This window comes from Ictidomys tridecemlineatus, chromosome 10 (assembly GCF_052094955.1).
Source record: "Ictidomys tridecemlineatus isolate mIctTri1 chromosome 10, mIctTri1.hap1, whole genome shotgun sequence".
Classification (NCBI taxonomy): Eukaryota; Metazoa; Chordata; class Mammalia; order Rodentia; family Sciuridae; genus Ictidomys; species Ictidomys tridecemlineatus.
In genome coordinates this window covers 10,889,631-10,905,329 of record NC_135486.1, presented here as the reverse complement: position 1 = coordinate 10,905,329, position 15,699 = coordinate 10,889,631, and the positions used below count along the sequence as shown (strand labels likewise).

The following is a 15,699-nucleotide window of genomic DNA, read 5'->3' as shown; positions in this document are numbered from 1 at the left end:
TCTGGCTTCATTAAACTCTTCATTATGAATTCTCAAGTTTGAGCCTCACGTGAAAGACGTTCACACGGGGATTCTAATTCATACCCACCTTTTCTTTACCATACCCCATTCTTGTCCAGAATGTGCTCAGCTTGGCTTGGCAACTGGGTGGCAGCATTGAGAGAGCTGTTGTTTTATTTACTAAACATTAACTCTGAATAGACAGGAAGGCCAGCCTGTGTCTTGTGGGCCAGAGATGGGCATTTTTCTTTTATACTTTGACTGATTCAGGAAGAGGTGAATGTAAGGCCATGCATTTGAACATACCCTGATGTTGTTTTCCGTTCAGGGAGATCGAGTCATTGGTGTGAGTGGCTTTAATGGGATGGCTGAAGAATGCATCGTTGACCAGAAGGTAGCCCTCTCTCCAGATCAATGCTTGGAGGGTTGGAGGGTTTTCCTCCTTTGTTTCCTTTAATTTCCACCCCTTCCTCATCTTCCTCACTCTCCATTTCTTTGCATTTGTTTGGTCTTGTTTCTCAGCCAACTACTTTTATTTTTTTTCCTCCAGTGCTAAATCCCTTCTCTTTATTGGTTTGACAACCCTTGCACAGAGCTTTGTTTGTGTGGAGTGTTTTCATGAAGAAGGGCACTTTGTTTCTGGAGTGCCTGAGCAATTGGCTGGCAGTCCAGTTGGAACATAGGTAGTTTTGGTAGAAAAACTGGTTGGGTGCATTGAGCTGGCTATAATGGGCATCTTCCCCCCACAAAGCTTATGAAAGAGATAGCCCTGGGAACGCAGCCAGCCATGGTGGCCTTGTGTGGTGGAGCAAGATGTGGATAGTGCCCCCAAATGGTGTATAGTACACGATCCCCCGCCGTGGCTTTATTGAGGTGAAATTTATGTACCGTACAATTCACCTATTACAGTACAGCGAGTTGTGGTCTGTTCTCCATAAATTGGCTCTTTTTGAGCCAGGTGCCAGCCTTAGGGTTTTGAGGTCTGATGCACCAAGTCCTGGACTCTGGTGTTGACTTCCACTGGTTATTCCCATTTCAAGTCAGTCACTCCAACCACAGCATTTCCTGAGTAGCCTTTGCAGGTACATGTGCCTAATCCCTAAGCCACTGTTATCTCTTTATAGACCTTGTGGCGGGTTCCAGAAAAGGTCTCCCTGCAAGAAGCTGCTGTCCTACCTGTGTCTTATGGCACTGCTATTTTGGCTCTAGAGCATCGGGCCCATACCCAGCCTGGGTAAGGACTGTGTAGCCAGTAGGGGGTTGGACCTTCCCCAGTCCCTTCCCTTCTCTCTCCTTCCCGCCCCTTCTTTCCTTTCCTCTCCCTTTCCTTCAGCTCATCTTCTCTTTGGCTGAGGAAAAGGCCAAAGGAGGTAACCACTGGACACTGTGGTATGGTGACTGTGAGGGCATCATTTTGAGAGGGAATGGTAGATGGTGAACTTGGCCGGTGTGAATTTGGAAGCACAGCTTTCTTAAACCTGAGTGTAAGAGCACTTCAAAGAAAACCTTAGAATTGGGAGAGTTGGTTTGTTTAAACTCACTTCACAGGGGTTTACTGGAGGCCCGTGGGGGTGTAAGGCTGGGTGCTGTGTGCCAAGTGGAGTATTTTAGACTCCAGTGCTGAAATTTCTGGTGTTACCTGGGAAGCTGCCTCTTGATCTTTTCAGAGAGCTGACCCTCAGAACTGCTCCTGACTGGTGGGTCCGAGTGAGTGGTAGCCATGACTTGACCCTCATCAAATTGGGCAGTGTTTAGTATATGAGCATGATTTCAGGGCAGAGTTTCTGAAGCATATATTGGACTGGTTGCTCAAACGAGCAGTTGCCCCTGACAGGAGTAGGGGAGGCGACCTAGAGAGACTGGGGAATCTTTTTCCTGGGGAATCTTCAGAACTGGATCAGATTAGCACTGATCTAAAAGTCACATACGTAATCCACTCCTCAAGGCTGGGGAACATATGTATAGGAAGGTTTGAATGAAATGCTCTCTTAATGTTCTTGCTTTAAAATGTTTAGTTCCAGAACGTTCCTGAAGTCATTACTGGACAAGTCTTGAAGGTGTCTGTAGTAACACTCATCTTTCTTTGGCACAGAGAAACTGTTTTAGTAACTGCAGCAGCTGGAGCCACGGGCCTTGCAGTGATAGATGTGGCAACAAATGTTCTTCAGGCCAAGGTATTTACATGTTGGAGCCTTTACTTTAAAACAAAACAAAACAGGGCTGGGGTTGTGGCTCAGTGGTAGAGCGCTCGCCTAGCATGTGCGTGCACCCTGGATTTGATCCTCAGCACCACATAAAAATAAATAAAGGTATTGTGTCCAACTACAACTAAAAAATAAATAATAAATAAAAATCAAAACCAAAATTAAACAAAATGAAAAAACCTACCTTCAGTTTTAGACATGGGATATATTCCTTAACTTATTAAAAATCATATGCAGTGCACTGAGGAGATCAAGCAATTGGGAGTGGGGTCTGGCCATCTGTTTGCTTAGCCTGGTGAGCAGCCTAGTAGTACATTGCTTGTCCTTTCAATTACTGGAACCTGGCGAGGGCTGCCTTGCAGATGCTATCTTCTCTACCTATCATCCCCCCTGCAATTCAGATCTAAACTCATGTGTTATCTTTTCAGAGAAGTATTCTCTGTCCTCAGGCTGGGTCAGGCTCCTGTCCCCACTGTTTGTGATCTCACTACACCCTGCACTTCTCTTTCTTCATACACACCTCACTGCATGGTTACCTTTTCTCATGTTATTATTGGATTAATGTCTCTTCCTACCGGACTGTAACCCCAAGAAGGCAGGGAAGTGTCTGTGTGGTTCATCACTGTGCACTAGTACCTCACGTGGTACTTGGAACTTGGTAAGCATTCAGGAACTATTTTTTTGAATGAATGAACAATGAATGAATCGAGAAAAGAATGAAGGAAGGAATCCAGTTTCCATAGGGGCATCTCTCTGAGGCTGCGGGTATCAGAGAAGGAGTGCTTTTTGGAGGAGGGAGACGTTTAAGACAACTTCCAGAGGTCTGGCAGCAGTTGAATAGAGGAAGAATGGAGGAAGAGCCTTATCCTAGTGGTGGGGGACATTTTTAGAAGATCAAGAAGTAGGAACTGGCACCATACATTTTAGAGAATCGCAAACTAAGGACTTGGGGTGGGGTGGTGGAAGGTGACTCTAGCAACGTGGGCGGAGAGGAGGTCTGAGCTAGCACGGAACTGAAAACTTTGAACGTTTATTGGAAGCTGTTGGGAGCTATTGAGAATTTCGGGTAAGGAAGCGACAGGATCATCTTTGCATTTTACTTGGTAGCCATGGGGAGGAGGGATGGGACGAGGTCAGAGGTAATGGAGGCAGGGAGCAGGTGGGCTTCTGGAATAACCCAGGCAGTGGAGGTCATGAAGTGAGTCGTACTCAAGTGGGAAAAAACAGATTGGTGACTAGAGAGCATCCAAGGAGTCCAAGAACAAAAGCTTTCAAAGGTGGCCCCCTGGAGGTTCTCATTCCAGCTCTTAATAGCATCCGTTTCCTCTTTTATAAAATAACTGTGGGAATATTGAGAATGACACGTGCAGTGCTCCTATCTGAAGGTGTGGCCTGTCATTAAGAATCTTTTAAAAATGAATCCTAATGAATGTCTAATAAGAAATATTATTAGGCATTCAGTGGGAAGGAGCAAAGTAGGTTAGCGTGTGGGCTTGCCACAAAAGCGCCTGAGAACCCTGAAGGAAATGGGGAGTTCGGTTTGGGTGTGTTGAGTGCAAGGCTCCCGTGGAGCATGTGATTGGAATATTGAGGTAGCAGTTAGACAAATTTGGAAGTAATTGGATTGGACTGGAGCTTCTTTAGGTGGTGTCTCTCCTTTCCTATGAAGTTCCTTTGGGAAGGACCTGTGCATCTGGAGAGCAATCTTGGATACTAGTTTGAGGCTCTTGAAATGTGAACACATCCTGTGTGAGCAGGAAGGGTGTTTAGCTCCTCTTAGGGGAGAGACCGTAATTAGTCTCGTTGTCTAGAGTCATCCATGATTTAACATTTCTAGGAAGATGAAATTGTATACCATTTGTTTCAAATAGTTCTGAGAGATTAAATAGAAAAAAAATTGATTTAATTCAGATATTGAAATCAATCTGAGCTATATTTTCTTTCACGGCGAGAATGGTTCTCAACAGAAGTAAGCAAAAATAAAAGTAAAAGCAATGTTGCCACACCACCTGCTTGGAAGAGGTCGCTTTGATAACACCTTCCATCCACAGCATTTCATATGCACCCAGAGTGCCTCCACAGCAATTGTCTTACCCTTGACACTCGAAAACCCCAGAGAGAGGGGTAATATAAGTGTTTATTATCCCTGTTTCACAGATGAAGAGAAGGAGCCACCAAGAGAGAAAAGAATTCACTGCATGTGTCATGGAGTCCCAGTGAGAGTCTTGGGATGGAAATCGGGTGCCTGACCCTAGTCTAGTGTGCACACGTAGCCCCCAGTGAACTGTGCTATTTTGAGGAGACTACCAGGGAACTTTTGAGGGTAGCTTCTAGTTTCCAATAGTTACAGGTGAGTTTGGAATTCTTTAAGGGCATCCATATTCTTGGGGTGTTTGTGCAGGTCCTGGGCATTATTTGGAGGGTGAGGTAGTCAGGCTGGTGGCCTTGCTCACTGATGAGGTACCTGTAGCTGATGCTTGACTATTTGCAGCTCTTTTGGAAATTCCTGCAAAGGGCCCTCAGCCATCTTGGCTGTCCATGTTGGGCCTTACGTACCATTTTCTCCTAGGATGATGGAGTAGGAAGCCTGGGCTTTGAAGAAAGGCCTGACTTTGAGTTGTTGTTCTACCATCTTCTTCCTGGATGACCCTGCTTGATTATTGACCCTCCCTGAGTCCCTATTTCTGCCCATAGAGTGAAGTAATTCTACTTCCTCCATAAAGTTCTTCTGAGGCTTAAGAAGAATACGTGGTTGCCTGCATGTAACAACAGAAGCGATTTATCTCACACTTTGTTTTCCAAGTGCCTTATGCACAATGTTCCATTTAATTTTAAAAATAAGTCTTTAAGAAAAAAAAAACAACCCATGCAGTAACTGAGACCTGGAGAAGCAGACAGGCTGCACAGGTTAGATGTGAGGACTCTGGAGACGGTTCCCGGGGTGTGGATCCCAGTTGTGCCTCCTGTTGGCTGTGTGACCTTCCTCAGACAGCTGGTTTCCCTTACTTTGCTTCTGTCTATAACAGGGATATTAATAGCATTTCCTTGGGGCTATTATGATTAAATGAGTTATTAATTTATGTTAATCATTTGGAATGGTGCTTGACAAATGGTGACAAAGTATGTAAGTTCTCACTAATTTGCCCCAGGTGACACGGCTAGTAAGTGGCAAAGCCAGGATTTGAACCAAGTTCTGACTTCAAGGTCTGTCCACCAAATCATGATTTACCCTCTGGGAAGCCTTTCCTGATCTAGATCTAGATTGGACACCTCTTGTTTTTACTTCTGGAGCCTTGTGTCCCTCCCCAGCACACTGCTGGACCTTATCCCCTTGATGGAGCTTGGTGTCCCACTTGTATCCTTGTGACCTGACTCGTGGTGGGTGCTCAGTAGACAGTGGCTTTCACTGGCAGTTGGAGAGAACTTTTGGAGTGTCTTTAGAGCTACTTCCCACCTAGAACTGTTGGGTTCCAGAGTTTCTAGAGATGGACACCATGGCCGGTGGGGCATGGAGAGGCCGAGGGGACAGTGTATTTGTTGGGCCTCGCATGGGATCGGGCCGATGCTTGGGCAGCAAGCTGGTGCTGGTGTCCGTGACTGCACCTTGGCCGCAGGCTGGGGAGATGGCGTGTGCTCCTCCTGGAACATGTTCTGACCATCCTGAACCTTGTGTTCTTTGTGCAGGTAATCGCTGCGGCCGGAAGCGATGACAAGTGCAAGCTGGCAGTGCAGAGGGGCGCGCAGAGCAGCGTGAACTACAGCCAGGGCAGCCTGAAGGAGGCAGTGAGGCGGCTGGCGGGCAGCCGTGGGGTGGACGTGGCCATTGACATGGTGGGAGGAGAGGTCTTCCTGGAGGCCCTCCGCAGGTAAGTGCGTGCAGTGGTCCACCCAGAGGGCCCCTGAGCTGACCTTCCCGCACCTGTCTTCCTCCTGGCCTTGCTCCTCTGTCGTGTGTGCTGTTGGCTTCTCCCCTCGGGCGTCAGCATCAACGAGAATAGCCGAGTGAGTGGGTGACAGGGAAGAGAAGCAGAGAAAATCAGGAAATCTTAAATATAGCAGAAAACAAAATACCCAACTGGAAAATATCCAAAAAATGACTGCAGACTCTCAAGTTGGCAACATCAAGTGCTTTAGAAATTATACATGTGTGAATTCCGCTCCGTGGGCCCCGCTAACTACTGCATGTGCGGGAATGTGGAGGGTCCCGGAGGAGGCCGTGTTCAGGGTGGGCATCCCAGGGTGGCAGTTCCCTTTGCCCAGTTCACGGTGAACCAAGGGACAGGCTCTTCTGAAGGTTTCCTTGATCTATTAAAAATTATGATCCTGGAGACTTAGTGGGGCTAAGTCTGTTGTTTTTCATACCAGTTCTCATTGTGTTTTCAACCAGAGTGTTTGGAGTATTGTGGGAGTGCTGGTTTTATTTCTCAGGTCATCCTGGAAAGATCATGTTGTGGTTTTCTCAGTTTAAAGCTAAAGAAACAGAAGCAGAGAGATTATCCTACCTGTAGAGGAGAGGCGGGCAGCGTACATGTTGACGATCACCGCATGGTGCCTGGTATTGTGTTTAGAGGGGAAGCAAAGGAAGAATGTGGACCAAATGAGCTCCCACTTCTTTTCCCTTTGTCCTCTGGATAATTGAGTCTGTTTATTTAGTACTGGGCATTGAATCAGGGTCACTCTGCCACTAAGCTACACCCCCAGCCTTATTTTTAAATTTTGAGACAGAGTCTTGCTAAGTTTCCCAGGTTGGCCTCAGATTTGCAAGCCTCTATCTCAGCCTCCCAAGTCCCTGGGGTTACAGGTGTGCACCATTATGCCCTGCTTCGGATAATTGTGTTTTGACAATAGCTTCCCTTTCTCTTCTGAAGAAGATCAAAAAGGCAAAGATGTTTACAGAAGTTGTTTTTAATGGCTTGTTGTGTAACGTATGTACACTGCGTGGTACTTTTTATAGTGGAGAGTAGAAAACTTGAGAATTTTTGTAAATTATTCGGAAGTCATCAAAGAAGCACCATGACTAGAGTCGTACAATAAGTGGTTGTGTAAAGTGTGATCTTTCATTTCTGATCCTAAGTTTAAAATCTCCAGCTGGTCTTGAAGTATAGCCCATGGGAGGACATTTGCTTCTGCCCAGTTTCCTCCCACAAACGAGTCAAGGAGGTTAAATAGATTCTTGATCCTAAAGTGGGCCCCTTGTGAAAGTGTATTCCCCTAATATCTTGCTCACGGCTTATTTAAAAGTTTTCCTCCTAAGGAATCCAAGATAGTATAGGGTTGGTTCATGTCTTCCAACTTACAAGGTCAACGGAAGTTCCCAGCCATGGTTTTAATACAAATTGCTTTTTTCTTTAACGTGATGAAACGTGTGTAATCTAATGCTTAGCATTTTAGCCATTTATAAGTGTACAGTTCCGTGTAACTATATGTGCTCACAGGGTTTGTGACCCCCATCACAGGCTCTGACCCATTAAGTCAGCACTGCCTCTTTCCCCTTCCCCCAGGCCCTGGAGACATTTCTTCTATGGTTTGTCTCTAGGGATTGGTGGACAGTGTTAGTTCTCCTTTTTTTTTTTTTTTTTTAATTGTGGGTGAAGAACATATAAGATAAAAATCTACCCATCCTATCCTCTTTTTCTTGTGCAGTTCAGTTGTTAAGTCCATTCTTACTGTTCTGCAATGGATCTCTAAAACTTTTCGTCTGGCAAATATGAAATCTTACACCCATTAAACAACTCTCCACTTCCCTTCTCTCCCTAGACCCTGGCAACCCAATTCTACTCTCTGTTTCTATGAATTTAACTACTTCAGGTACCTCATTTAGATGATCATATAGTATTTGTCTTTTTGAGTCTGACTTATTTCACTCAACATAATGTCCCAGAGGGTATCCAAGTTAAACATGTGACAGGATTTCCTTCCTTTTGAAGGCTGAATAATATTCCATTATATGTGGAGCTGGGGTTGTGGCTCAGCAGTAGAGCGCTTGCTTAGCACGTGCCAGGCCCTGGGTTCAATCCTCAGCACCACATAAAAATAAATAAATAAAATAAAGGTATTGTGTCCAACTACAGCCAAAAAAAAAAAAAATTAAAAAATATTCCATTATATGTATATCCAAATTTTCTTTATCCATTTGCTGCAGTCTGGCAGGGCACAATTCATGAGCCACTTATCAAGCAGGAATGAACTTTATTTTTAGAACACATGCTGTACCTGGGAGCTCTTCAGGAATTCCCTGAGAGCCCAACTGCCACCACCGGATCTTCCTGTGAGCACACCAACCGGCACTCTTCCCGCCCTTGAGGCCGATTGCCTGGGTCGCATGGGCGGAGCCAAAAGAATCCCTCAATGAGCAGCTCTGTGGTCTGAAAGGGTGGGGAAACAGCCCAATGAGCATCACCATAGAGGAGCCAATCAGCTGGAAGTTTGCTGGGGCCGCTGTGAGCCAATCAGCTGGAAGTTTGCTGGGGCCGCTTTGGCTGTGGCTCTCAACATCCATTCACCAGTCAAGGGACAATACTTAGTTTGTTTCTGTGCCTTGGCATTTGTGAATAGTGCTGCTATGAACACAGGTGCGTGAATATCTCAAGACCCTGCTTTTGCTGGGCTTGGTGGTGCAGCCTGTAATTCCAGCAGCTTGAGGCAGGAGGATCATAAGTTCAAAGTCAGCCTCAGCAACTTAGTGAGACCCTGTTTCTAAATAAAATATTTGAAAAAGGGCTGGGGATGTGGCTCAGTGTTTAAGTAACCCTTGGTTCAATCCCTGGTACCAAAAAAGTAAAAAAAAAAAAAAAAAAAAAGACCCTGCTTTTAACTTTTCTTTGTGTATACCGGAAGTGGAATTGCTGCACCTATTCTTAATGCTATTGTATCTCATGGTTCTTTTTTGCCCCTCAGCCTGGCGTGGGAGGGCAGGATCGTGGTGCTGGGATTTGCTGGAGGAAACATCGCCTCTGTGCCAGCTAACCTGCTGCTCCTGAAGAACATCTCTGCCATGGGCCTGAACTGGGGTCGGTACCAAGACCAGGACTTCCCCGTCTTCTCCAGGATCCTGTCCTCGGCCCTCCAGTACTGCCAGCAAGGGCGCATCCGACCGTATGTGGGGTCGGTGTTTAAGCTGGAGGAGGTGAGACTGCTTTGGGCATGTGGTTCAGATGAGGCTAAGGCCAGGAAACAGTCTGTGCTGAATGCTGGCCAATTGACCTCTGGATGCTGTAGATGCTCCTTTTATGGACTGAATAGGTGAAAACACGGCACCGAATTGTGGGTTTCGTGGCTTCTGGGCCACAGGATTTCTGCCAGTCTTCTGGGTTGATGGCTGTCAACTCGGCACAGTGTGAAACTGAATTTTGAGGTGCTTCACCTGTATGCTGGTGTCTCAAATGCAGGAATGGTACAGTGCTTTAGGAAATAATTTACATGTGTTGATGTGAACCTTGAACTCCATACACAGAAGCCTAAGAAGGGAGCGCTCCACTCGACCTTTGATTTTCAAATATAGACGCTTTGAAAGTACTGCCAGATGATCTATGCTGGGGTTCTGTGAGCAGAACACTCAGTCATGCCTGGCATCCTTGGACTTTACATCATCCCTTAGTCACTGTAGTTAATTTTTTTTGCGATTCATTCCCATTTTTCCTTTCTCCCTCTGTCTCATTAATGTGGTTTCAGCCTCCTCCAAAGTGTAATTGCGTGCATGCACTGGCAACGTGGTTCTGAATGCAGATCTGTTAGGCATTCACTGTGAAGTCTTTATTACTTTTTGCCTTAATTTGTTTTAATGTTCAAAAAACTGGTAGCTCGAGTCGGTGTGGATGGAGCCGGTGTTTGGTTTAAATGCAGATGCGGTGGAGGTCAAGTGGTCAGTGCCACAGTTGAGTTTAATGTTTTGTTTTTTTTTCTTCCTGTGATGAGGCACCTTTGATTTTCATACTCAATTTACTTCTTTTTTAATCTTTTCGGTGTGTGAGTCAAAAAAGAAAGTGTGTGTTGGTGAAAAGGACCTGAGCGGCCATCAGGAAGCTGGCTGATTCTGGCTCCGCTTTGCCCCTCCCGTCACTCTGGACAAGTCCCTTCACTCTTTTGACCTTCTGTTTCCACAGCTCTAGAATTAAGGGGGAGGATGTTGCTGGTGGCTCTTGGAGCAGGGGTCAGGAGCCACAGAGGGATGCAGTGGGCAGGTGTGGACTGGGGCTGTCTGGACCCAGGGACTGCGTCTCGCCAAGGCTAGAGAGCTGCAAAGCTCTGCTTTTTTTTTTTTTTTTTTTAATTAAGTATCCACTGTGGATACTTTCCAGGTCCCTTGGGCCGTGTGGCTTTTATCTTCATGTGACCTGTAGCCGAGGTTGGGCGTACCTGAGGCTGCAGACACCTGTTGTCGAGGGGAAGGACAAGCAGGCAGGGTGGCAGCGGAGAGGAGTGTTGCTGTGAATTGTCTCCTGTCCCCACTCACGTGGTTTCAGTGGTGCTCAGACAGGGGAAAAGAAGGCTGGGGGTGGACTATCACTTTAATTGTCCACACCGAAGCTCTCTGTCATGTGAGCTAGCTGTATCCCCACTTACCTCCTGTCTCATCTGCCCTTGGCTCTCCTCTGAGGGCTCTGCACTGGGGCTTTTGAGTCCCTCCCACTCCCCCAACTTCAGTGTCATCGGTGGCCTTTGGAGCCAGGCTTCTGGGCACATTTCAAACATCTCACTCGCACACCATCCGCTCACTATTTCTTATTTTTCTATTTCTTTTAAAATGTAAACTACTTGGGGGAATAATCATAATAATATGCTAAGCACTTTGCATGCATGATCTCATTTAACCTTCAGAAGGACTCTGAGGTATGAACCATTTTATCACATTTTACAGATGAAGAAATCAGACTCTCAGAAGCTAAGAAATCTGCTCAATGATGCATAGTAAGTGTCAGAGATGGTACCCAGGCCCTGCTGGCCTCATGCTCCAATCTGGGCTCCTTACGGCTATGTCACACTCTCTCAAGAATGCTGTGAAGTCACTTCTTCCAAAGATTATTCTGTAGGATGACGTTTGTCCATCTATCACAGAATTATCTATGCAAAAGAGCTATATTTTAATTAAAATGATCAGGACTCTTGTATTTTCCTGAGCAGAACCAGGGTTTATGTATTTTGTTCTTTTAAAATGAAGATGATGACATAAATGCATAATTAATTTCACTGAACTTTAAAGCCTGGGTAATATTTTTTCATGCAAATTAGATTACATACTGGAAACATTATTTGTGAGAACCTGTTTGGGCTTGAAAAATAATCACTGAACTTACAAAATATATGTAGTCTCAGAAATGCTGGCTCTTCCTAGCTTGTATTTTCTGGTGCTTCCTGGCTTCTATTTTTTCCTAAATATATGGTCTTGCAGATTTGACCTTGACAGTTTATACTAATGTGACCACAGAGGTGGCACCATAGCCGAAGCCACCCTGAACATCCATAGCATTGTTGCCCTTTCATCTGTGTGCGGGTTACTTGTTCAATGCGCATCTCTCCCGAAAAGCATAAACTCCACACAGGTGGGGCCAGGTGGGGCCAGCACCTCTGTATTTCCAGTTACTGCAGGAATCCACATTTCTGCTGCATGACTGAGCTCTGAGGTCACACCACCAGAGTGCAGATGCTGGCTGCGGGCAGATTGGACATCTTTGTCCTTGTCTGTAATAGGCAGTAATGTACCCTGAATCCCAGGGTGTTTATGAGGATTAAATAAGACAATATATATAAAAGAACAGCAATATATGATTGTACCCTTTTCTCCACATCCTTGCCAACATTTATTGTTGCCTGTATTCTTGATGATTGCCATTCGGACTGGAGTGAGATGAAATCTTAGTGTAGTTTTGATTTGCATTTGTCTAATTGCTAGAGATTTTGAACATTTTTTTCATATATTTGTTGATCATTTGTATTTCTTCTTCTGTTCAGTTCCTTAGTCCATTTATTGATTGGGTTATTTGTTTTTTTTTTTTTTGGTGTTAAGTTTTTTGCATTCTTTATATATCCTAAAGATTAATGGTTCATTGTAGGTGTGTGTAGTAAAGATTTTCTCCCAATCTGTAGGCTCTCATTGTTTCCTTTACTGAGAAGAAGCTTTTTAATTTGAATCCATTCCATTTATTGATTCTTGATTTTACTTCTTGTGCTTTAGAGGTCTTGTTCAGGAAGTCATCCTAAGCTGACGTGGTGAAGATTTGGGCCTACTTTTCATCTATTAGGCACAGGGTCTCTTTCTAGTGCCTAAGTCTTTGATCCACTTTGACTTAATTTTTGTACAGGGTGAGAGATAGAGGTTTAATTTCATTTTGCTACATATAGATTTCCAGTTTTGCCAGCACTATTTGTTGAAAAGTCTATCTTTTTTCCTGTGAATATTTTTGGCACCTTTGTCTAGAACGAGATAACAGTATTTGTGTGGGTTTGTCTCTGTGTCCTTTATTCTGTTCCATTGGTGTATGTGCTGGTGGGACTGCAAATTGGATAATCACTGTGGAAAGCAGTATGGAGATTCTGTTTGACCCAGCTAATCTCTCCTTGGTTTATAACCAAAGGACTTAAAGAATACTACAGTGATGTGACCACATCAATGTTTATAGCATTTCAATTCACAATAGCTAAACCATGGAACCAACCTAGTTGTCCTTCAATAGATGACTGGTAAAGAAAATGTGATATATATATATGCAATGGAATATTACTCAGTTTTAAAGAATAATGAAATTATGGCATTTTCCAGTAAATGGAAGGAGTTGGACAATATTATGCTAAGCAAAATAAGCCAATCCCAAAAAACCAAAGACTGAATGTTTTCTCTAATATGTGGATGCTAATTTACAATAAGGTAGGAGGCATTAGAGAAGAATAGCATTACCTTAGATTAGGTAGAGTGAAATGAAGGGAGGGGAAGGGAGAGGAGGGGAGGGATCGTGGGGATAGGAAGGATAGGATAGTAGAATGAAGCAGACGTTATTATTTTATGTATGATATATATAACTGCGTGACTAATGTGATGCTACAACACATAAACTCAGAAAAATGAGAAATCATATCCCATCTATGTATGATATATCAAAGTGCATAAATGCATTCTATTGTCATGTGTAACTAATTAAAATACGTAAAAAAATTAAAAATAGAATAGTGAATTCACTAAGTTTTAATGCACAGGATGTCATTATTATAAGATACAGGATTGAGCTTTTTCTGTTTCCCTGAACTATGTAACAAAGGTCAGGTGAGATCACCACATGAACAGAATTAATAGGTAGAAACTGTTTGCTTCAACTTTTCTCTATGTATCTATGACGTTCTTAAAAATGAAACAGCTCTTTTAATTCAGATGGTATATTATCACCTCTTATCTAGACCTATTTTATGGAACTCTCCATATCAGCTGGTCCCCCATCCCAGGCTTTGGGTGCTTGGCTGCTTGTCACTTCTTTGGGGACAGCTCCTGTAGTGGCTCCCTGCAGTCCTATAGCCTAGACCACCGCCCCTAGGGTGCACCTTCTTAAAACACTGGTTGTCTCGCGCTTGCCTGGCGTGAGGCCTGATCCTAGAGGCAGGGCTTTCACTGGGTTCTTATCTGGGGCTGCTGCAGCTCCGGAGCAGAGCCTGATCCAAATGGACCTGTCGAAGCCCCGGCTTCCCCAGAAGTGTGTGAGGGCTGGTAATGCAGCCCAGAAATGTGGGAGTTTGCTCACTGGGGAAACTTTGATGAATGAAAGACGGAGATAAGTTGCTCACCCTTCTCCCCCAGGGTCTGTTTCAGTGGCCTCTTGGTAGAGGTCCCATGAGAACCACAGCCAGGACCACTTCAGGACGGGCAGCGTGCCCCCTTGTGGTTCCTTTCTTCCCTTGATTGACTTCCCTTTACCCCTCGCTCCTGGGAACTGCAGCCTCACTGAAGCACTGGGCATAAGTTTTGATTGGGTTCTTTTCTAAGGAATCCAGGCTGACACTTAGCTTTAAAAATTTCATGTTTGGGTTTAATAACACATTGCCTGGTTTCTTTTTAAAGTCAAGTTTATTGAGGTACAATTTGCATTTAGAATATTCACCCCTTTTAGACACACAGTTCTCCGAGGTTTGTGGCCGTTCTCGGGATTGGCCCCGGGCCTCCTGTGCAAGGCACAGGCTCTACCTCTGAACTACATCCCCAGCCCTGTTTTTTAAAATGGGGTCTCGCTGTGTTGCCCAGATTGGGCTTCAACTCCTGGGCTTAAGTGATCCTGCAGCCTCAGTCTCCTGATCTGGGAGGACAGGCACTCGTGAATGCACCTGATTCTCTGGGTTTGGCAAATACATAGAGTCGTGTAGCCACTCCATCACAATCAAGATACGGGAACATTTCCGTTGCCAGGCATGGTGGCTCAGGACTGTAATCCCAGTTATTCAGGTGGCTGAGGCAGGAGGATCGCAGATTCTAGCCCAGCCTGGGCGACTTCATGAGACCCTGCCTCAAGAGGAAAAATAAAGGGCTGGGGATGCGACTCAGTGGTAGTGCCCCTGGGTTCACTTTCCCCAGCACTTCCAGAAAAGAACGTCTCCACTGCCCCAGAAGATCCCCTTGTGCCCCGTGGTAATCCATCCCCTTTTCTTGCCTCTTAGTCCGACCCTGCCAACCACTGATCTGTTTCCTTTCTCTCTACTTTTGCCTATTCCAGAATGTCATGTGAGTGGAATCATTTAGCCCATAGCCTTTTTAAATTTTACTTTTGGCAGTACCAGGGATTGAACCTGGGGTGCTGTACCACTGAGCTATATCATCATCCCTTTTTACATTTTAGAACTTTGAGACAAGTTCTCACTAAGTTGCTGAAACTGGCCCCAAATTTGTAATCCTCCTGCCTCCTGAGTAGCTGGGAATACAGGTGTGCACCACTGCACTCAACTACAGTCTGTGGTCTGTTGAGTCTGGCTTCTTTTACTTTGCTTCTAAAGTTCATCCAGGTTGTTGAATGTGTCAGGAGTCTGTTCCTTTTTATTGCTGAATAGTATTCCATTGTATGGATGTGCCACAACTTGTGTTTTCATTTACCAGTTATTTTTCAGTTTTTGTTGATTATGAATAAATCTATACACATTTACATACAGATTTTGTGGTTTTTGCTTCTGCTGATTTGCTACTATATATTTAGCTTTTCAATAAACTGTCGGACTGTTTTCCAGAGTGGTTGTAAACAGTTTTGTCTTCCTAGTGGCAATACCTGAACGTTCTAGTCACTCTGCATATGTTGGAAGTTAGTATTGTTTTCTTTGATTTTGGGCATTTTAATAAGTGTGTAGCGGCATCTTATTGTGGGTTTAGCTTGCATTTCCCTAGTGAACAGTGATCTCAACTATCATTTCATATGCTCATTTGCCATCTGTACCTCCTTTTTGGTGAAATGCATTGTTTGACTTTTCAAAGAAGATTCGGATCATTTTGTATTAGAGTAATGATATGATGAATGTAATTCAGCTACAGCAGTTA

General features: G+C 44.6%; 1 protein-coding gene across 4 annotated transcripts in view; it reads left to right on the top strand.

Annotated features, from left to right (window-relative positions):
* Positions 1-15,699, top strand: part of LOC101956422 (quinone oxidoreductase-like protein 2) — a 57,438-nt gene that overhangs the window by 4,016 nt on the left and 37,723 nt on the right. For 3 of the 4 annotated variants that reach the window (XM_040276825.2, XM_040276826.2, XM_040276824.2), the window contains exons 5-9: positions 329-394; positions 1,125-1,234; positions 2,093-2,174; positions 5,889-6,070; positions 9,102-9,330. In XM_040276825.2, coding sequence (XP_040132759.2) covers positions 329-394; positions 1,125-1,234; positions 2,093-2,174; positions 5,889-6,070; positions 9,102-9,330 — 669 coding nt within the window. The remainder of the gene's footprint in view (positions 1-328; positions 395-1,124; positions 1,235-2,092; positions 2,175-5,888; positions 6,071-9,101; positions 9,331-15,699) is intronic. The other variant, XM_078022371.1, reaches the window with a different exon arrangement.